Source organism: Mesocricetus auratus, unplaced genomic scaffold (assembly GCF_017639785.1).
Source record: "Mesocricetus auratus isolate SY011 unplaced genomic scaffold, BCM_Maur_2.0 Super-Scaffold_100007, whole genome shotgun sequence".
Taxonomy (NCBI): Eukaryota; Metazoa; Chordata; class Mammalia; order Rodentia; family Cricetidae; genus Mesocricetus; species Mesocricetus auratus.
The window spans coordinates 55,547,084-55,568,698 of NW_024429191.1; the positions used below are offsets into that span (position 1 = coordinate 55,547,084).

The 21,615-nt window shown below is 42.7% G+C and overlaps 1 protein-coding gene across 1 annotated transcript in view; it reads right to left on the reverse strand.

The window, feature by feature from the left end:
- Positions 1-21,615, reverse strand: part of Efcab5 (EF-hand calcium binding domain 5) — a 115,907-nt gene that overhangs the window by 8,123 nt on the left and 86,169 nt on the right. The window contains exons 18-22 of the mRNA XM_040749171.1: positions 19,691-19,843; positions 11,353-11,453; positions 10,084-10,337; positions 8,376-8,662; positions 7,907-8,003 (exon numbers count right to left, since the gene is read on the reverse strand). Coding sequence (XP_040605105.1) covers positions 7,907-8,003; positions 8,376-8,662; positions 10,084-10,337; positions 11,353-11,453; positions 19,691-19,843 — 892 coding nt within the window. The remainder of the gene's footprint in view (positions 1-7,906; positions 8,004-8,375; positions 8,663-10,083; positions 10,338-11,352; positions 11,454-19,690; positions 19,844-21,615) is intronic.

The following is a 21,615-nucleotide window of genomic DNA, read 5'->3' on the forward strand; positions in this document are numbered from 1 at the left end:
CACTTTTAACCATCTTTGCCAGAACCACTCCCATTTGAGTTCTTGCAACAGCCCCTCTGATTGGGCTCTTTGACTATCCCCACTGTCGAAAAGCCCTTTCATCACAGAAGCAGAAGGATCCTTTTATTTCCTCCCTCCCTTCTCCATTCCTTCTTTCTTTCTTTCTTTCTTTCTTTCTTTCTTTTTCTTCGTTTCTTTATTTCCTTCCTTCCTTCTTTCTTTCTTTTTTCTTCTTTCTTTCTTTCTTTCTTTCAATAAAGTCTAACTAGGTAGTCCTGGGTGGCCTGGAACTCACTGTGAAGGTCAGGCTTGCTTTGGACTCACATAGATCTGCCTGGCTGCCTTCCAAATTTGGAATTAAAAATGGACATCACCATGCCCTGTTCCTTATATTTCCTTACATTATTATTATTATTATTATTATTATTATTTAAGATGGGGTCTTGCCATGTAACTCAGGCTAAGTTTTAAATGCATAGTCCTTCTGCCTTAGCCTTTGAGTGCTAGAAGTATGAGCCACTATCCTGGCCATGCCATGAAATACTTTGGCTTAACTATTTTCTCATATTATATTATGATGGTGTGAGGCTCTGACTGATTCAGCCCATTCCCCAACCCCATCACCCTGTGACCTCATCTTATATGTATCCTTAATCCTCTTACTCTGCTCATGACAGTGTCCTCCTGGCTAGTTCAGCTCACTGCATACACCTGACTTATACGGCCTTTGCATTGGCATTTTGCTCTGCCTGGAGTACACTCCACAGGAGTCATCTATATAGCTGATTTCCTTGCTTAAATATCACCTTTTGACAATGTCTATCTGACTATGTATATCTGCACTGCTTCATACAGCAAGACACAGCAGCGCCTAAGAGAAAACAGTTACACTCCATGCTTCCTCACTGTCTCCCACGAACACACTCAACCACCTTACCCTGCTTACCTATTTCAGCATGCATATTTTGATCATGGTATATACTTATTGTGTTTACTGCTCTCTCTCTTTCTCTGTGTGTGTGTGTGTGTGTGTGTGTGTGTGTGTGTGTGTGTGTGTTACTGGGAAGTGAATCTAGGCCTTTGTGCACACTAGGCTTAGGGCTTAGTGCTCTGCTATTGAGTTATAGCCCAGTTCTGTGCTGTTTATTCTCTGCTTTCCCCTGGATGTATAAGGTCTGTGGGGTTTTGGTTTTGGTTTTGGTTTTGGGTTTAGATGAGATCTCAGGTGGTGATGGTTTTCCTGATGGCCGCACGAGTCACCATTGCCATGGAACAGCAGGGACCTTAGTCCGCTTTATTCACTATTGCTCCCCAAACTCCTAAAACAGAGTCTGGCACATAGTCAACCTTTTTTTAAAGTGGTTGAGCAAAGGATGAAGCAATAAAGTTTTAGAAGTGAACAGAGATGAATGAATGGCGGTAACAGGAGAAAAGTGGACTCTTAAATCAGCAATAGAGAATGCCTAGACTGAACTTACTGCATACATATCACAGGAACCTCACAGGACTCATAAAGGCGTCTGGATGCTGTTTAGCAAAGAGTTGGCGTTCTTAGGAACCCTCCTCACATCCCAGCTCTGGGGGACAGGGAGTTTCAGAGTGCTGAGAGTGGGCTCCCTGATGAGGATGGGGAGGGAACTAAGATGTATTCTAATATGGAGACTGCTCCATTAGGCCCTAGAATTTGGGAAGACAGGCTGTTTCCTCTCCAGATAGAGTAACAGAAGAACCTTGTCACACAGGAAGCTGGCAGCTCAAGATAAAGAACTTAGAGATGCACGGATACTGGAAGTCACTTCACCCTCAACTAATTTAATCTGAGACACAGAGATTCAAACACCAAAAGAGACAGAAAGAAGATAAAGTCCAGGTGGAGAAAACTTCAAGATGCAATTACCAGTGCCCCCGGAGACCTGAGATGAGACTTGGAAAGAGGCTGAAGGAAACAAATGCCTAGAGAAGAGCGATGCAGGAACTCGCTCACAGACATCAAACACACACACCACCCCAGTCAACAGAATTCGCAGGGAAGACTGAATTGATCAGAAAGCAAAGCAAAAAGGCAAAAATATGGAAGGTAGGATAGAAAAGAAGACGTTTGTTTACCTGGTTAGAGGCACTGAGGATCAAGTCTAGGACGTCATGCAAGCTAGTGAGAGATCTGAAGAGCTGCAGCCCAGGCACTAAAAGCAGGCTTTAGGACGTCATACATGCCTGTAAGAGATTTGCAGAGCTGCAGTCCAGCCATTAAAAACAGGGCCTAGGACGTCAGGCAAGCTAGTAAGAAATCTCAGAGCTGCAGCCCAGCCACTGAAAACAGGCTTTAGGATGCCATGCAAACGTGTAAGAGATTTGCAGAGCTGCAGTCCAGCCACTAAAAACAGGGTTTTGAAGACTGAGTCTAGGAGAAGCAATGTCTGCTAAATGTGTTACATAAGAAAGGGAGAGGAGAGTCACCCTCAGCCTCCAGGTCACCTGCCCTGGGTAAATACACTGGTCTGCAGCTGACTGAGGAGAGAAAAGGCATGTGAAGAAAAAGATGCCCCTTCCAAGCAGACGCAGCTTCAAGTGAAGGCACACAGTTCCATGAGGGGAATCCAGGTTAGATTTTCGCTGCCATTCACCTCCTCAGTGGGCACTTTGTGCAGTGTGCACAGCTACAGTAGCAGCCTTGATGTTATGTAGGTATTTAGGAGGGGAACCTGGATTTCACAACTCGCACAGCTACAGTAGTAGCAGCCTTGATGTTATGTAGGTATTTGGGGTGGGGGAACCTGGATTTCACAACTGAAAAGGTCCGGCAAGCACCCAGACCAGTGGGTGAAAACAGCCATATCAAGTTTTATCATGATGAAATTCCACAACTTTGGGGATGAAGGGATGACTCTATAGATTCTGGGGAGAAGCAAAACAAAGGTAATGTTTGCAAAATCAGAAACAAGAAAGGCTTCCAATACCTCAATAGCAACCTTGGAAGTTAAAAGACCATAGGGACATTTCCACAAAAGTTAAACAGAGAACTACCATATGACCTGGCAATTTCACTCCCAAGAGAACATAATATGTACATTCAAAAAACAAAAAACAATTTTCTGGCAACACATACCCAACAGCCAAAAACAAAAAACCCAGAGGCCCATAAATTGATAAATGTATAAATGAAACATAGCTTAGAAAGGAATGAACAACTAATATACATTAAAATGTAAATGAGCCCTGAAAATACTATGGTGAGTAAAAAAAAAAAAAAAAAAAAAACAAAAACAGACACAAAGGCCACCCATCATTTAATCCCATTTGTATCAAAGTCTGGGTGAGTCTGGGTGTCCAGACAGACAGAAAGCAGATCAGCAGTTGCTAGGGGACAGAGTAAGAAAAAAAGAGGGAGGGAGTGCAAATGGGGCTACAGCTTTTTTTGAAAATGTCATAAAGTTAGAAGTGGTGATGATTGCACAACTTGGTGTATTATCCAAACCACTGAGTTGTGTGTTTCAGAAGTGTGTATTTATGTTTCTTTTTCTTTTCTTTATTTTCTTTTTTAAATTTTGAGACAGGATTTCACATACTCCAAACTGGCTTGAACTTGTTAAATAACTTGAGGATGACCTTGGCTTGATAGTCTTCTGCTGATCCACAGTCAAGTACTGGGCTGGAGTTCCAGGGAGTCCACTCAAAGAGAGGGAGGAGGGATTACATGAGCAAGAGTGGGGGTTCAAAATCATGACAGGGAAATCCACAGAGACAGTTGACCTGAGCTCATGGGACCTCATAGACTCTGTAATGGCAGCTGGGGAGCCTGTATGGGACTGAACTAGGCCCTCTGCATGTGGGTGACAGTTGGATGGCTTGGTCTGTTTGTGGGGCCCCTGGCAGGGACCAGGATCTGTCCCTGGTACATGATCTGGCATTTTGGAGCCCATTCCCTATGGTGGGATGCCTTGCTTAACCTTGATGTAGCAGGGAGGGGCTTGATCATGCCTCAACTTGATGTGCCAGGCTTTGTTGACTCCCCCATGGGAGGAGGCCTTACCCTTTCTGGGGAGTGGATGGGAGGGAGTTGGGGGGTTGGAAGGAAGGGAAGGAGGGGGTACTGTGGTTGGTATGTAAAATGAATGCAAAATTTTTAAAGAAAGATTCCTCTGCCTCAGGCTGGAGAGATGGCTCAGAGGTTAAGAGCACTAGCTGCTCTTCCAAAGGTCTTGAGTTCAATTCTCAGCAACCACTTGGTGACTCACAACCATCTGTAAAGAGATCTGGTGCCCTCCTCTGGCCTCATGCCAGTGTACACGCAGACAGAAATCTGTATATATAACAAACTAACAAATCTAGGGGGAAAAAAGATTCCTCTGCCTCTATTTCTTGTACTGCAGACTGTGTCACCACACCTGCTTTTCTGTGGTCTGGGGTTGAGCCCACAGCTTGGCATATGTTTGGCAAGCACTCTAACAGAATGACCTAAACTCAAGCTTTAAAACAAGACCATGGGTCTCTACATCTCAAGCTAGAGCGTTTCCTCCAATCTGGTGACCTTTAAGAGTGAGGGGACTAAGAACATAACCTCTGATGTCTCCACCTCCTAAATGTCTTCAAAATGATTTCCCCAGCATAGTCCAAATCAAGTATGAGGGTTAAATGCAAACATTTTCAGACATGAAATACTTGGAAATGTACCATTTATGCATTCTTTCTCAGAAAACTAGTCCTGGAGGAGGGCTCAGTGGAAGAGTGCTTGCTTAGCTAAGTGTGGATCCTCGGTCGTGTGGACCCAGCACTAGGGAAAAAGAAAGAGGACAGGAGAAAAATGCTATTATGAAATGTGCTGAGTGTGAGAGGCTTTGAACACTCAGTCCTAAATGGAACGTTTTCATCAAACTCTTCGCAAGACTCAAGGACCTATGAGGCAGAGGAGGTAGAAAGATTGTAAAAGCCAGAGGTGATGGATGACTCCAAGGAAACAGCATCTTCCAGACACAACAGGACGGATGCACATATGAGCTCAGAGGCCCTGGCAGCGCATACAACTACGTTCAAACTAGACAAAGTCCCAGCACTGAGATGGGGAAGTGGACACAAACTCCCACTCTTAACCAAGAAGCCATTTACCAATGATACCTGCCAGGAAAGACAAAATCAGTTTTCTCTAAAGGGGTGTCCCTGGTCTTTCAACCACACCCCAGGTCCCCCGATGGTGCCATCTCACGATGAGTGGGCTTCCTGAAAGTTTCAAGGCCACACAAATGTGAACAATTACAGATTGCCCTGCCAAAAGGGTCCTCTCCTGACACAAACAGAAAGACGTGCTCAAAGAACTCTCTCTCTCTTCCCTTAAACACGAAGATTAGACTTTCTTGATATAACTTCATCTAAATGAGAGAGAACTGATATCCAATGACCTATGAACTTCGTTGATTGCTGCAGAGACTGATAACACGAAAGAGTTGTTTGTTGGGTTTCGGCTGTGTCCCGTTCTGTTAACTGAAGTTCTCATTCCTGCCACCCGAGGGCACTATTGGAAAGCAAAACGCCCCGGCAGGTCTTCTTGGTCAAGGCTGCTGAGGGAGTGGCTAGGCGAGTTCAAAGTGGGGGCAAGTAGTGGAAGTTTGCATATGTTCTGAGCAAAGCGTGCAACAGCAGGCGGCTCTTACAGGCAAATTTGTGGCAGAGCCTGAAGAGATTCCTTTGAGGCGTCGGCGCTACGCCACAGAAGAGGCCTTTTGCCTCTTCCTGGGTGTGGGTTGAGCTTAGTCCGGGTGCACCTGCAGGGTGTGGCGCGGGAAGGCCTGCTCTTTATCCTTATTCCTTATGGTAGAGGGACTGGATTGAAGATTGCTGGGGCCAGGCGGTGGTGGTGCACGCCTTTAATCCCAGCACTCGGGAGGCAGAGGCAGGCGGATCTCTGTGGTCTACAAGAGCTAGTTCCAGGACAGCCTCCGCTCATGGAAAAATCCTATCTCGAAATACCAAAAAAAAAAAAAAAAAAAAAGGAAGATTGCTGGGTACCTATGTCCTTGTCCAAGAGGGGGAACATCACTCAGGAACGCAACGAACCCTGGCAACAAGGTCTGGCTCTAGGTTGAGGGACTATTAGGTTGGGGGGGGACCAAAGAGGAAAGGGCCTGGGGGAAAATACAAATTAGACAAACTGGTCATGTATGGGAGGGTGGTGCTGCAGTTCGTGGTGGATGCTAATTATCTCCAAAAGGAAGAACCAGGGACTGGAGGTGGGGGCAGGGAAACTGAGCATGAAGCTACTTTAAAGTCCTCAAATACAGAATAAGTACATAAAAGTATAGACTGGACAGGTAATAATCCTAGCTACTCAGAATACCTGATGCAGGAGGATCACAAGTTCAAAGCCTGCCTGAGCTACAGGGTTCAAGAACAGCCTAGGCAACTTAGTGAGACTCTCTCAAAATAAAAAGTAAAAAGGGTAAGGGGTCTTGCTTAGTGGTAATTCTTATCTACATTTTCAACACACACACACACACACACACACACACACACACACACACACACTCACACAGCAGACAGTGAACAGTATCCAGTTTTGTTATTGCTGTTGTTACTTAGCACAACCTTAGAAGTCAGGCCTGTAGCACCCGGGAATCCAGAGGATTCCAGGAATGAGCCCAGAGTCATGAGAGTTCCAAGCAGGAATTCTATACTGGACTCACATTACTCAAGGTCCACATTATTTCTCTTTGAGTCTCATGTTCTCTCCTAGTCCCAAGCACTCAGACTCCTGGGAGGACTCTCTTTCCTAGCAACACCTCTATGACAACCCATCCACCCAGCTCAGTGCTCTGCCGGCCCCGTGCCGAGGTCTGCAGCCGAACTCCCTGCCTTGCTGTTGTCTCTCCCCTGCCCCAGGAGTCTCTCAGTTCTGAGACTCTCAAACTGAAGTACGTATCACGGAAGCCAGCTAGGCTGTGGTGGAGTCAGAGAGAGAGGGGGAGAAGGAATTAGAGACCTGGAGTCAAGAGATGGCTGTTTCTGCCTTCCCAGGATGCCTCCCTCCAGGCTCTGTTCTCCTCGCCCCACCCCCACCACAGCTGTTTCTTTTGGAGAAACACAGAGCCTTTTCTCCTGTTGACAACGAGGGGTGTGTTTGTTTGTTTGTTTTGAGACTGACTGGCCGGCTATAGACCAGATTGGCCTTGAACTTGCAGATCTTTCTGCTTCTGCCTTTCACATCCAGTCAGTGATTAGTTTTTCCTAAATTGCAAAGAGGAAAATGCATTCTTTGTTCTCTAGCATGCACAGCCTGAGGCATCTGATGGAGGAATCCACACCAGTGCAGGAATGCACCCTTGTATCTGTGCATTTACTTTAAGGTGTGGCTGATTCTCCGGGGTAGGTTCCTAGTTACCTCCTTGCTCTGCAGTCCTGCAGAGTCTCCTCCGGGAAGGCTAGCATTACCAGCTTCTATACACTAGTGCTCTTTAAAATGACTTTGTTCTTTATTGGAGCTGGAAACAGAAGACCTTGTGCTTAATGTTCCAGTTCTCATGGCAGCTCACTTTGTTTGCTTTGAGAAGAAGGCCTTTCAATGTCTGGCTGCCCTGAACGTCTGCACTGAAGTGATCCTCCTGACTCAGCTTTCTCAGTAGTGCGAGCTATTAGCAAGCTCTGAGTGATGTAGTCCTGGACGGAGGACATTTTGAGTAAGGAGCACATGTAGTCAGTCAGTGGGTGGAGATAGGCACACCTTTGAATTCTTAATGTGTGGCATAGACACCTTAGTGGGAAGAGCAAATTATAGACTGTATCCTTGCTTTTAGAAAACTCATGAACAGTCTTATTTTTGTGTAAACTCAATTAAGAACCATTTGTTTTTACTGTAATGGAAACCTCTCACAGTTTTCCCCCTTGCTGGCATATATTTAAATTATTAGGCGAGCCTTACCTTGGATGTAGTGCATTACAAGCTGCACATTAATTTCCACATTGCTAGCAGTTGGATCAAACACACAAAGATCCTCAACTAAGTACTTGTTAATGTACTGTGAACAAAGAACAAAGGAAAAGTTACGTGATCGCCCAGTAGAGACACAGAGCCCAACCCACCAGTTTACACGATCCCACACAGGTGCATTCTCACCAGGCAGAACGAATCTCTGCCGTTAGATGTCAAGATCACAGTTAGCTTTGGGGTATGGTCTGGGGAGGGGGCTTGTGAGAAAGGATACAAAACATGGGCTTTTGACATGTCACCTGTGTTGTCTGCCAACACAGTGGTGGGTTATGAGATTGTCTTTACTATGAGAAGGTTCTTGTATACCTGTGAGTTATGCCATCATAATTTGTACATCAAAATAGAAAACCAACCCAAAACAAAATACTCCAAAACTCACAAAAAGATACCCCCAACTCACAAACTTCCACTTTTCCCATTCTTCCAAGTTACTGGAAGAGTCCATCTCCTGCTGAGAGAACAAGATCACTGCTTTCAGCATGTCATGCACGAGGGCCACATTGGCCTCTATCTCCTGGGAATCCATGTCGTGAAAAAATGTGGGGTCCGTTCGAGGTCTGTGCTCATACAGCAGCAGAGACACAAAGTCCATGGAAGTGAGGGCCTGGAGGCATTCCCGAAGCTCCTGCAGCATGACCCGGAAGAAGAGGATTCCTGCCCGAGTGACTTCGCCTGTCTTTTCCATCTCTGCAATTACACACGTTCTAACTGCATATATTATTCTTTCATAGGGTTCTGAGTGTATTACAATAAACTATTTTTTCAGGCAAAGGAGAACCATGTCCCATGACTTTAATCAATTTTAGTTTCTCTAATCACAAAATAAAAAAACAAAATAGAACTATAACTGATGCATCATTTAGGGAATACACGCTTAAAAAAAAAAACCCAAATCTGAGTTTTGTAGTTATGGCTTAGTTTGAAGACTTTATCCATTACTAACTATATTGTCCTTTGAATATACATATATATGGAATAGGGCCAATCCAATCCCTACTTCTTTGGTGAGACATGGGAATTAAAGGAATGGAGTACTTAGTCTTATGGGACCTGGTACCACAGGCCTATAATCCAAGCTATATGGAAGGCTGAGGCAGGGGGATTATGAGTTTAAGGTCTTCCATGAAAGTTATAGTAAATTCAAGGCCAGCTTGGACAATGTAATGAGACCTTATGTCAAAATAAAAATGAAAAGTAGGGCTGGGAACATAGCTTAGTGACAGTGTGCCTGCCTTGTCTCTGGGGTTAATCCCCAGGGCTTTGAATACAAGCCTCAGGTCTCAGGACCTGCACAGACTGAACACTTGCAGGGGCTGTGTTCTTTTGTCTTTTTCCCTCCCACCTTTATTTTCTTTCTCATCTTAAGCGATCCTTCTGAGGTGGCCTCTGAAGCAGCTGGGTTTACAGGCTGGTGTCACCACACCCGGCCTTCTTTCTTCTGTCACACTCTGTATAATAGCTATAAATTGTTCCACTTAATCCCACACACTGTTATTCTAAATCTATTCAATTCACTACCAGTGCCTTCTTCTCACCCACTGCCTAAGATGATATTGTGCTAAGGGTAGCCTAGGGTACGTAGAATCACAAGAGCTGGTCTTGGCCCAGCCAGTGGCTTGTTATTCTACCTTGGAAAAATTCACTTTACCTTTGTAGGCTTTAGTTCTTTAATATGTAAAATGAGATGTTCAAATTATTTGATGCTGTGTAAAATTGTGGAAAAAATAGTCAAAACCAAGTTTGAATCCAGCTTTTTACCATCTGTTGTTTACTTTTACTGAATCTCACTCTCTGCACCTGTGAAATGGGTCACTGCTATTGCCCTTGTGAAGTTGTGGCAAAGGCAATGGAAGTGAATCTTTAACACATTTCACAGCAGATGGGTCATCTCACCTTCTAAGGGTAAGGTCCTAACTGAGACAATGGTGTGTTTGCTCTTTGCTAGGTTATACAGCATACCCACCGGGGAAGCCTGCAATAGGGAATTCTTTTCACATGGGAAGAGCAACATAGTGAAATGATCAACTTTAGAAACCACATCCTTCATCTGTGTCTGTGATTTCCTCCAAGAAAACTACAAATCCAGACTGTTAGCATATCCACAATACCTATGACCTCATTTTTCTTGATTTCTCCAGAGAATTCGCCCAGTATTTCATCCGAGGCATTTTGGATCATCTTCGCCATTTTCTGTAGATCTTTATATTCTTGATATACCAGCATCCTACTCTGGCCAATGTTAACATCGAGGACTCCCATAGTCTCTCTTGTTCTTTCACGAAGTGGAATTACAATGTGGGTTTCTCCATTGGTAGAAGCCAAAATAACTTCTGAAGTGTCAGTGCACTTAAAGAGGAAATCTCTGAAACCAAACCAAATCAGCACAGGTCTATTACACACCAGCCTGTTCACAGCATTCCACCAATAGACTGAATTACTCTCCTGCCTACCTTGTCCCAGCTCGCCGCCATTGTTCTTTCATCGGCCTAGGGTGCTGCACCCATCAATTTCATACGACTGTCCTTGGCTCAACTCATTTGGACGCTTCTCTTTGTGAACATCCCTTCAGCAGAGAGCCTTCCCTGACAAGCTCACCTAAGGTAGCAGCGCCAGGCTGTTCTGCATCATGAGGCTCTGCTCTACTGTCTAACACAGGGCAGTTATACTTACCTGAAGGTATGGGTTTTTTTTTTTTTTGCTTGATTTTTTTAAATGTACTGATAGTCTAAAATGTGTCAGATGAGTGCTGGAAGGTTCCTTGGAAGCAGAGCCTCAGACTCCCTGGAGAGCAGGGCAAATGCAGATCCAGTCTGCTCAGACTAGTCCCAAGGAGGATACCCAGGATGTCAATTATACCAAAGACTAAGTCTTATTCCGAGGTAAGGGAGACTTTGGCATCCTACCTCTAGTCTGCCATTGGCTGCCAGTTGCTCTAAGTGTATAGTGGGGTTCCGGGATGGAAGAGTTCAGGGAAATCTTGGGTAACTTCTAAGGTGCTCTAATCACTTGAGGGCACTTCTTTAAGAAAGTTTCCCTGCAGGGAAGCTGTAGCAGTAGCTATAGCATCTGGCAAGAGGCATGTTGAGGATCCAGGCAGGGTGGCTGCAACCCATGCTTCAGTGAGGGACTGAGATTTTTTTTTTCATGGAAATGTAGTAGCTGCTTCCTACTCTAGTGAGGCAGACATATCTCTTTTAGAAACATTGCCTCTCCTGTTTGACCAACACATGCATTCCTACGTTCACAGGACCGTGAACAGAATAAGTGGTGTTTGGCAAATTTAAAAAATAATAAATGAGAACAAGTGTGCTAATAAAGGAAGAGGCTGTGTCTTCAGGTCTATGATCACCGTCAGATGAACCAGATGTGTCTTATACCTGAAGATGCATGACTTCCTTGAAATGGTTGGGGGTTCTGTATGGATTTCTGTTAGACCAAAATATTCTGTAACCATCATTTTGCGTAAAACATACTCTTCCTGAAAAAGAAAAAGAAATCTCATTAGAAAGCAGTAATTGGGGGGGAGGGGGACCTGGGAAATAGAGAGAGGGGGAGAAGTGAAAGAGAGAGTAGGACCTGGAGGAACAGGAAGGTTGACTGTGTGGGGTAGGATAGGGGGAAGAGGGAATCATAGGTTAAAGACAGATCAGGCACCATTGTGACCTCTAGTGATCTAAATGGATGACACCAATTGGCAAGCTAAGCAATAGTGTAGAGACCACCTCTATTCCTGATAGTGAACTTGATGTCTATAACCATCCTGAAGCCTTCATCCAGTGACTGATGGAAGCAGAGGCAAACACCCACAGTTAAATACTGAACAGAACCCAAGGAACCCAGCGACAGAGAGAGAGGAGTGAAGAGCAAATTGGCAAAGAATGGGATGGCAAAACCAGCAGAGACAGCTGATCCGAACAGGGGAGAGCTCTTGGACCCCAGACCAACAGCTGGGAGGCCAGCATGGGACCGATCCAGACCCCCTGAATGTGAGAGTCAATGAGGAGGCCTGGGCTACCTATAGGGTCCTGAGCAGTGGATCAGTGTTTATCCCTCGAATACTAACAGACATCGTGTGTCCATAACACAAAGAGGGTTGCTCTCTCTGCCTGGACTCTTAGGGAAGTGCCTGGACCCTACCCTGAATGAAATGATAGACTCTAAATATGCCCTATGCGGAAGGAATTGGTAATAGGGTGGGAGGATGGGGGGAGGGCGGGGGGGGTGCGGGAGGAGGGGAGGGAGAGGGAACTGGGATTGACATGTAAAACAAGCTATTTAAAATAAAAAAAAATAAAAAAATGAGAACAATTAAAAAAAGCAGTAATTGGACCTTTTGGCTTAGATAAAGGGAGAAAAACTAGGGAAGTTTAGATGAGTTCTGGCTTTAAGGATATTGACATTGTATATATTCTGGGCCATTAAAGGACAATATTCCAAAAGTAAAAATTTTCAAAAGAATAAGATTATTTTAATACATATATGTTTTTTATATCTGAAAAAGCTGTGTGTTTATGTTTTTTCTTGTTTTGCTTTGTTTTGAGACAGGGTTTCACTATGTAGCCCTGGCTGGCCTGGAACTCCCGATGTAGACCAGGCTGGCCTAAGACTCAAAAAGATCACCTGTCTCTGCCTCCTGAGTACAAGGATTAAAATGTGTGCCATCACACCTGGATAAATTGTATGTTTAAGGTGTTTCTCATATTAAAATGTGCATTGTGGGCCACTGTGGTAGTGCATGCCTGTAATCCCAGCACTTGGGAGGAGGGGGGACCATAAATTTAAGGTTAGTCTTGGCTACATAGTGAATTCCGAGCCAGCCTTGGTAAGATGCTATCACAATAAACAAAAATCACTGTAAAACACTCAGAAAATAAATAAAGGCCCATGGAAAATAAGTACAATAAACATATTCTTCAATAAGGTCATTTCCCTACTTCTTCACTGCAGCTGTTGCTGGCTGTCAAGGTTCTGAGCGAGTCGTCTTCAAGTCTATCGGTCAAATGCTAGTCATCATCATCTACTGTCTGGCAACATTTTATTTGTCAGATGTTCACTATTTTTTTTGTCAGAGACAGGGCCTCTCTATGTCACTTTGATTGGAACTTGCTATGTAAACCAGGCTGGCCTTGAATTCATGAATATCCACCTGTCTCTGCCTTTCCAGTGCTGGAATTAAAGGTGTGTGCCACCACACTAGGAACTTCTTTTTTGTAAGATTTACTTTTACTTTTAATTATGTGTACCTATGTGTGGGTATATACCTATGAGTGAAGGTGCCCTCAGAGGCCAGAGGCATCTGAAGCTGGACTTACAAGTGATTGTGAGTCATCCATTGTGTGTTCTGGGAATGAACTCTTGTCCTCAGCAAAAGCAGGATGCACCCTTAACCCCTGAGCCATTTCTCCAGAATAACACTCACTTCTTGATAAGCTTTTCTTCGCGTGACTTTTAGGACCCCACTTTCCACTCTCCCCTGGTTTTCCTTCTGTCTCACCAATATGATGGCTCATTCTCCTTGTTCATCTTTACTTCTCTTACTTCTAAGCAGTTTTCAACCTTTAGTATACATCTTATAGCCTCTTAAATGTAAGTTGCAACCCACCAAATGTAGGGGGGATTGCATAAAATATTCATCATTAAATGTTTCTGAATGTGCAATGACTAACAATTCATTCAAAATCAAAACGAATTGAGATGTTTCCAGCAGCTTTTGCCCATGTTGTATCATGTGACACACAACGTATGCCTCATGTCATGCCATGAAACACCAAGGAGCAATGCATGAAACACCTCGGCTCAGATTCAAGACTACTGCGTTACACACTGCTACATTTTTATTATATATGCAAGACAATCTGCTCTTACAGAAACATAATGGTTTAATCAGGGGAAACAAAGACTCTATCTATCTATCTATCTATCTATCTATCTATCTATCTATCTATCTATCTACACATCCTTCTCTCATATATTATACCCTGACCTAGTTTCCACTCCCTTCTCTGCTCCCTGTTCTCCCCACCACCTCCCCTCTCCCCCAGATCCACTTCCCCTCCAGTTCCCTTCAGAAAAAGCCTTCCAGGGATACCAACCAACATGGTGTATCAAGGTACAATAAGACTATGTACCCCTCCCAATATTAAGGCTGAATGGGGCAACCTGGTAGTAGGAAAAGGATTCTAAAAACAGGCAAAAGAGTCAGAGACAGTCCTACTCCCACTGTTAGGAGTCTCACAAGAAGACCAAGCTCCACAACCATGATGTATGTGCAGAGGGCCTAGGTCAGTCCCATGCAGGCTCCCTGATTGTCGGTTCAGTCTCTGTGAGCTTCCATGAGCCCTGGTTAGTTGATTCTATGGGTTTTCTTGTGGTGTCCTTGACCCCTCACCTTCCTCCCCATCTTTGGCAGGATTCCCCCGGTTCTGCCTAATGTTTGGCTGTGGATTTCTGCATCTGCTCCTATCAATTGCTGGATCAAGCCTCTATGATGACAATTATGCTAGGCTCCTGTCAATGAATATAGAAAAGTATCATTAGGAATAATTTAATTTATCTATGTGTTTGTTTATTTATTGCCAGTCATGTTTGGTTCTATACTAGGTCTTTGGTTCCTGGCCTTCCACACAATGTTAGAGGAGGCATGGCATGGGTCTCAAGCTGGACCTTGGCCACTCCCACCAGTTCTGCACCACCTTTAACCTGCACATCTTGGAGGCAGGACAAATTGTAGGTTGAAGGTTTTGTGACTGGGTTGATGTCCAGGTCTCTCCGCTCGAAGACATGCCTTGTTACAGAAAATGGCCAGTTCAGGCTCTATATGTTCCATTAGTAAGAGTATTAGCTAGGGTCACCCTCATAGATTTCTGGGAGTTTCCATTATACTAGGTTTCTACCTCACCATGAAATGCCCCCCTCAATTCCAGTCATCTATCTCAGTATCCTTTCCCTCATCCCACCACCACCTGATTCCTATTCCTGGCCTCACCCACTCCCAGTCCATACTAGATATCTATTCTATTTCCCCTTCCCAGGGAGAAGCATGCATCCCTCTCTTGAGCCTTCCTTGTTACTTAGCTTCTCTGGGTCTGTGGATTATAGCACAGTTATCCTTTCCTTTATAACTAATATTCACTTATAAGTGAGTACATTCCATGTTTGTCTTTCTGGATCTGGGCAACCAAATGATTTTTTTCTAGTTCCATCTATTTGTCTGCAAATTTCATGATATTATTTTTTTAACAACTGAGTAATACATTATATAAATGTACCACATTTTCTTTCTCCATTCTTCTGTTGAGGAACATCTAGGTTGTTTTCAGTTTCTGGCTATTTTGAATAAAGCTGCTATGAATATATCTGAGTAAGTGTCCTTGTGGTAGAATGGAGGGAACTTTGGGTATATGCCCAGGAATGGCATAGCTGAGAAGTAGTCATATTGATTTCCAAAGTGTCTATATAAGTTTGCACTCCCACCAGCCATGGAGGAGTGTTCCCCTTGTTTTACATCCTTGCCAGCATGAGCTGTCACTTGTGGTTTTGATCTTAGCCATTCTGACAGGTGTAAGATGGAATCTCAGTCATTTTGATTTGCATTTCTCTGATGACTATAGATGTTGAACATTTAAGTGTTTCTCAGTCATTTGAGATTCTGTTTAGATCTATACCCCATTTTTAAATTGGATCATTTAGTTTGTTTCTGTCTAGTTTCTTGAATTCTTTATATATTTTGGATATTAGCCCTCTGTCAGATGTGGAGTTAGTGAAAATCTTTTCCCATTCTGTAGGCTGTTGTTTTGTTCTACTGACATTGTCCTTTGCCTTACAGAAGCTTTTTAGTTTCGTGAGGTCTCATTTATTAATTGTTAATCTTAATGCCTGTGCTATTGGTATTCTGTCCAGGAAGTTGTCTCCTGTGCCAATGCATTCAAAGCTATTCCCCACTTTCTCTTCTATCAGATTCAATGTATCTGGTCTTATGTTGAGGTCTTTGATCCACTTGAACTTGAGTTTTGTTCAGGGTGATAGATATGGATGTATTTGCATTCTTCTACATGCTGACATCCAGTTAGACCAGCATAATTTGTTAAAGATGTTTTCTTTTTTCTATTGTATATTTCTTGCATCTGTTTAAAAAATCAGATATCCATAGGTGTGTGGATTTACAGCTGGGTCTTTGATTTGATTCCATTGATCCACATGTTGTTTTTATGCCAACACCATGCAGTTTTTATTAATATAGCCCTGTTGTACAGCTTGAAATCAGGGGTGGTGATACCTCTGAAAGTTCTTTTATTGCACAGGATTGAAACAAAGATTTTAGTATTTTTATTCCATTATTCCTTGGCATTTAAGGATCAAATTAGTGTATCTTTGGATTATATTGGGTTAGAATATTTGATTTTAGAAGTTGCTGTTTGAGTTGCTCCTCGAGTTTCATAAAAAATTGTTAAATGAATTTTAATTTGGGACTAGCACAAATTCTCAACAAACTTCTGCCTTCTGTGTTATGGATATAAGTAAAACAGTATTCTTAGAATTAATGATTGTAAAATCAGCATCTCAGTCAATTCTGAAGAGTGTTGAAGATGTTCTCTGTACTACAGCATCAAATCTTCATCCAAGATTTTAATTTTTTATGTAAAAGTAAGCAAACACATCCACCTAAGTAGTTTACAAGTTTCCTTTTTTCTTTCATAATTTTATGTATAACAAAACCATCTTTAAAAATAAATTTATGATTTGTGATTAGTAAACATTGGATTTAAAACCTATTTTTCATACTCATTGGGTTATATAAAAGTTTCTTGGGCAAAAGGAGGTTGCAAATGGAAACACTTAAGAAGCCATGCTGTATGTAGGCTGTGGGTCACAACCTCTTTGGGAGTTGAATTAACTTTACACAGAGGTCACCTAAAACCATCAGAAGACACAAATACTTATATTATGATTCATAACAAAATTATAGTTATGAAATAGCAACAAAAATAATTTTATGGTTGGGGGTCACCACAACATGAGGAACTGTGTTAAAGGTTGGAAGGATTAGGAAGGTTGTTAACCACTACTCTAGGAGAAGTTGGTGGGGACTGCCATGCTGAAACTGGACATTGGTCATGGTCTGAAGATCTGCTAGGCCTTCTGTACCCTTAACAGAGCCTTTGAGAGATTTGAAGCTTTCCAGACTATGTTTGAAATTAAAATGAAAGCATCTTGTAAGGAAGACAGAGGCAGGGATAAAATACTGACAACTGGTGGTGGCAAGGCTTTGCCAAACTTACAAGATCATCATTAATTCGCTCATGCACCCAACTGCGCATTCAATACTTCCAGCTAGATGTCTGGCATACATTTCAAATTATATTTAAACCCCTCTGGAGCCAGGTGTGGTGGAACACGCCTTTAATCCTATCATTCATGAGGTAGAAGCAGGTGGATCTCTGTGAGTTTGAGGCCAGCCTGATCTGCAGAATGAGTTCCAGGGCTAGTTGGAAAGGAGAGGAGAGGAGAAGAGAAGAGAGGAGGGGAGGGGAGGGGAGAGGAAGGTAGAGGAGAAAGGACCTTTTGTTGGGGGGATGCCAGTGAGATGGCTCAATGAGTGAAGGAACTTGGCACCTGCTGCTAAGCCTGATGACCTGAGTTTGATTCCTGGGACCTGCATGGTTAGGAAAGAACCAATTTCTGCCAACAGTTAAGGTCTCTACCTGTCCATGCCATTACTAAGACCCTGGCTTCTGGGAAGACTGCCTTTCCCCTAGCCTTTCAACACGGTCCTTTCACAGTATAAATGGCCCTGCACAGATGGACCATGACCCTTGTGTTTTTGTCTGTGTTGTCAAGATATTAAATTAAACCCTGGGAAGCCATGTTTCTTGTTGACTGATTTAAGCTATTTTGGTCATTTACCCTAGGTGTTTTATTTCTCAAAACCCTGAAAAAATGCCTTTGAATCTTTCTTAGAACCCACTTTGGCCTTAAAGGGGTGGTAACCTGTTAGATGGAGTGGATTACTCTAGGTAGGAGGGTAACTGAAAGCTCCTATTCCTATTCCCTACCCTCCTCTCAGGGAATGATTCAGAGACAAGATATTCTCAACACCTCTATCAAGCATCAAGAGCTCTGTGTGTCTACTTTCTAATACCAAGGTTTTGGCAGCATGGCCAAGCCATGAAGAGAGGAAAACGGGGGTCTTATTTCCTTCCTTCCATGACCATGTCTCACTATTAGCTCAGACTGACTTTCAACTCATAATTCTTTTGTCTCAGTTTCTGAAGTACTGGGATTGTGGGCATGAACCACCATATCTGGCCTTACTCACTTTTAAAGATGATGCCTTTTCATCCAGCCTCATAATGTGGAAAACTCAAGTATTAAAGATGAGTAGAAAGATACAAAGAAAACATGGAGCAGACATTCATTATACAGACAGGGGAGACTAAAATTTTTATTGTTATGATGTAATTGTGTCTAAAAATGGCACTCTCACCATTTCCTACTTTACTGGTATGATTCTGGCATGCATTACCTCTTTGACCACTGGATGTATGCCATGACAAGTCAGAACAAGTTTTCTTTTATAGGTTTCAAAATTGGAACCTAAAAATAAAAGTATAATTCATGTGTGTATTTGTGTGCCTGCTTATCTGTATGTGTACCTCATGTGTATGGGTGCCCACAGAAGACAAAGGAGGGTATTGGAACCCTACGAACTAGAGTTACAGGCAGCTGTGACACACCTGATGTAGATGCTGGGAATTGAACCCAGGTTTTCTGCAAGAATAACAAGTGCACTTAACCACTGAGCCATCTCTCTAACTCATTCAAATTGGAACATTTATTTATTTTGTATGTTTCTGTATGTGTAAGCATGAGTTCATGTGTACCATATGCATGCAGCAGCTCATAGTGGCCAGAAGAGGGCATTGTATCTCCTGGAACTGGAATTGCAAATGGTTGCAAGTGGCTATGTGGTTACTGGGAATTGAACCTGGGTCCTCTGCAATCTTTCTGGCCCCACCCTCCAAACACTGGAACTTTTTTTTTTTTTTTTTTTTTGGTTTTAGGAGACAGGATTTCTCAGTATTGTTTTGGAGGCTGTCGGTCCAGCCCGGCCTCGAACGCACAGTAATCTGCCTGCCTCTGCCTCCCGAGTGCTGGGATTAAAGGCGTGCGACCGCCCAACCAAACACTGGAACTTTTAAACTGGATTTTTTTCTTGATAAGTATCTCACTTGCCTTATGGAGAAAGTCTTTCTTCAGGAGGTCCTGGATCTGGTCATGCTGGAAACCAATTAAATTCCCACTTACTATCTTTTTCACCTACATATATGTGTGGGTCACATGTGTGGAGCTCAGAAGACAAGTCTCAATAGTTGATCAAACTCATCAGACATGCAAAAAGGTGGGTGTCTGTATCCTTTGAGCCAGCTCCCCAAACTGACTCATTTCATTCAAGCAATACTCCTTTTTGCCTAAGGCAATTTGGAACAGATTCTTCTTATGTGCAACCAAGAAGTTTGAGTTAGGATCATAATTTTATTTGATTGTTTCTTTGTGTGTGTGTGGTTCTGGGATCAAACCCAGAGTCTTGAGCATGCTAGCAAGTGACCTATCACTGAGCCACATCCCTAATGATATAACTCTTAAATATTAATAAGACATTAATATTTAATAATTGTATAATATTGAAAAGGTGTAATATGTCCTGGCTTTGCTTACCTGCTCTGGGCTAGGTTCAATAAAGCTCGTAGTGATGGAGGTGATGCCAGATGTGACATTGAAGAGCCACTTGATGCCAGTGATCACAGTATGAAGGATGTGTTCCCTGCTATGAACATAGTGATAGGCAGTGCTGAAGGCATTGGCAACACCCTGTGAAGACAAACAATTCAACTTGCATTTTTTAAAATTACAAAGTGGTTGGTAATAAATGTCTCTTAATTTTATGATCAACAAATTAGTTAAAATCAGTTCTCAAGAGATACTCTGAGATTCTGTTATGCAAAAAGGATCATCAAGACATCAAAGTATAGAGAGGCCCATATAACCTTTTATGCTTTACGATAGGTATGTGTTGTCAGAAGATAAACTCAGAAAGGAAAAACCATTATTATTATTATTATTGTTATTATTATTATTGTGACAGGTTCTCATGTGACCCTGCCTGCCTAGCCTAGAACTTGCTGTGTAGACCAGTCTGGCCTTGAACTCACAGAGATCCACCTACCTCTGCCTCTCAATTCCTGGAATTAACTTGACTCCCAAAATTCGTTTTTTTATATCTACCATCAGGTCAACAGAACAGAATGTTTGGTTTCAAGACCTACAAATGCAGTTATGGCCTTGTCAAAACACTCTAGGAACCACAAATTCTTCAGAATCTCTCTCTCTCTCTCTCTCTCTCTCTCTCTCTCTCTCTCTCTGTCTCTCTCTCACACACACACACACACACACACACTCCAACATATGTGGGAGAGACAGACACAGAGATCAGATTCAAGAGAGAGAAGGAGGGAGATGGATGGATGGATAGGTAGATAGATAGATAGAAGTCATCTAAGGGTAACCCAGGGATTTAGTTTCCAAGACTAGACACCTAATTTATAATCATTTGGACATGCTCATTAGTAAGACTATAAGTAGTTTATTTTCTGACAAATCCATACTCTACCATTTGCTTCCTAATATCTTTGTCTCATATTAATTGACATGAGAATGAATCTTATTTTAAAAGATGTTCAGAGAAAGAACCTACCAGCTTCCTTAGTTATCCAGACAGTAAGATGAAAGAGAAAGCAAAGGCAAACTCACACAAAGAGCATGGCTTAGAGGGACAAAGAGCACGGGTGCAGTGAGCTCCTGACTTGCTGCAGTCCCCAGACTGGTGTGGGACTGTACACTGTGTGAAGATGTATTTGCTATGTTAATAAAAAGCTGAATGGTCAATAGCTAGGCAGGAGGTATAGGTAAAACTCTGGGAAAGAGAAAGGCAGAGACACCAGGAGACACAGACAGGAAACAGGAGGTGCAAGACAGAAGAGAGGTGACTCCACATGATAGACTGCAGATTAATATAAACGAGTTAATTTAAGTTATAAGAGCTGGTCAGGAGGAACAGCTTAAGCTATAGGCTGAGCTTTTATAATTAATAAGTCTCCGTGTCAATATTTGTAAGCTGGCAGCCCAAAGAAAGACCCGACTACAACAGACCATGGCTTTAGATCTATCTTCATTGCAAATTCTACGCATAAAATTAGATCAAAATGTTCTAGCTATTTCACAGTCTGAAATGTGCCTGACATTTTCATGATCTAATCTGAAAATACGAATTCTCAAGAAATATTTGGGCTTCTTCATTTTCCTCAAAAATTATAACAGAGCTGTGAGGATGCATGCCATATTTGGTATCCCTTGTGAAAAGAACAAAGGAATTGATAGGGAGCATTATTAATAAAAACAAACATACCCCTTTGTCCCAGCTTCATTTTTGCTGCTGTGAAAATCTATGCTGACACAAACAACTCTGTAAAGAAAGGGTTAACTCCAGATTGCAATGCAGTATTTTGAGGAAGTCAAGGCAAGAACTTAAAACAATCATTCTCAATGGGTGGGTCGAGACCTTTTTGAAAAGCCTCTATCTCTAA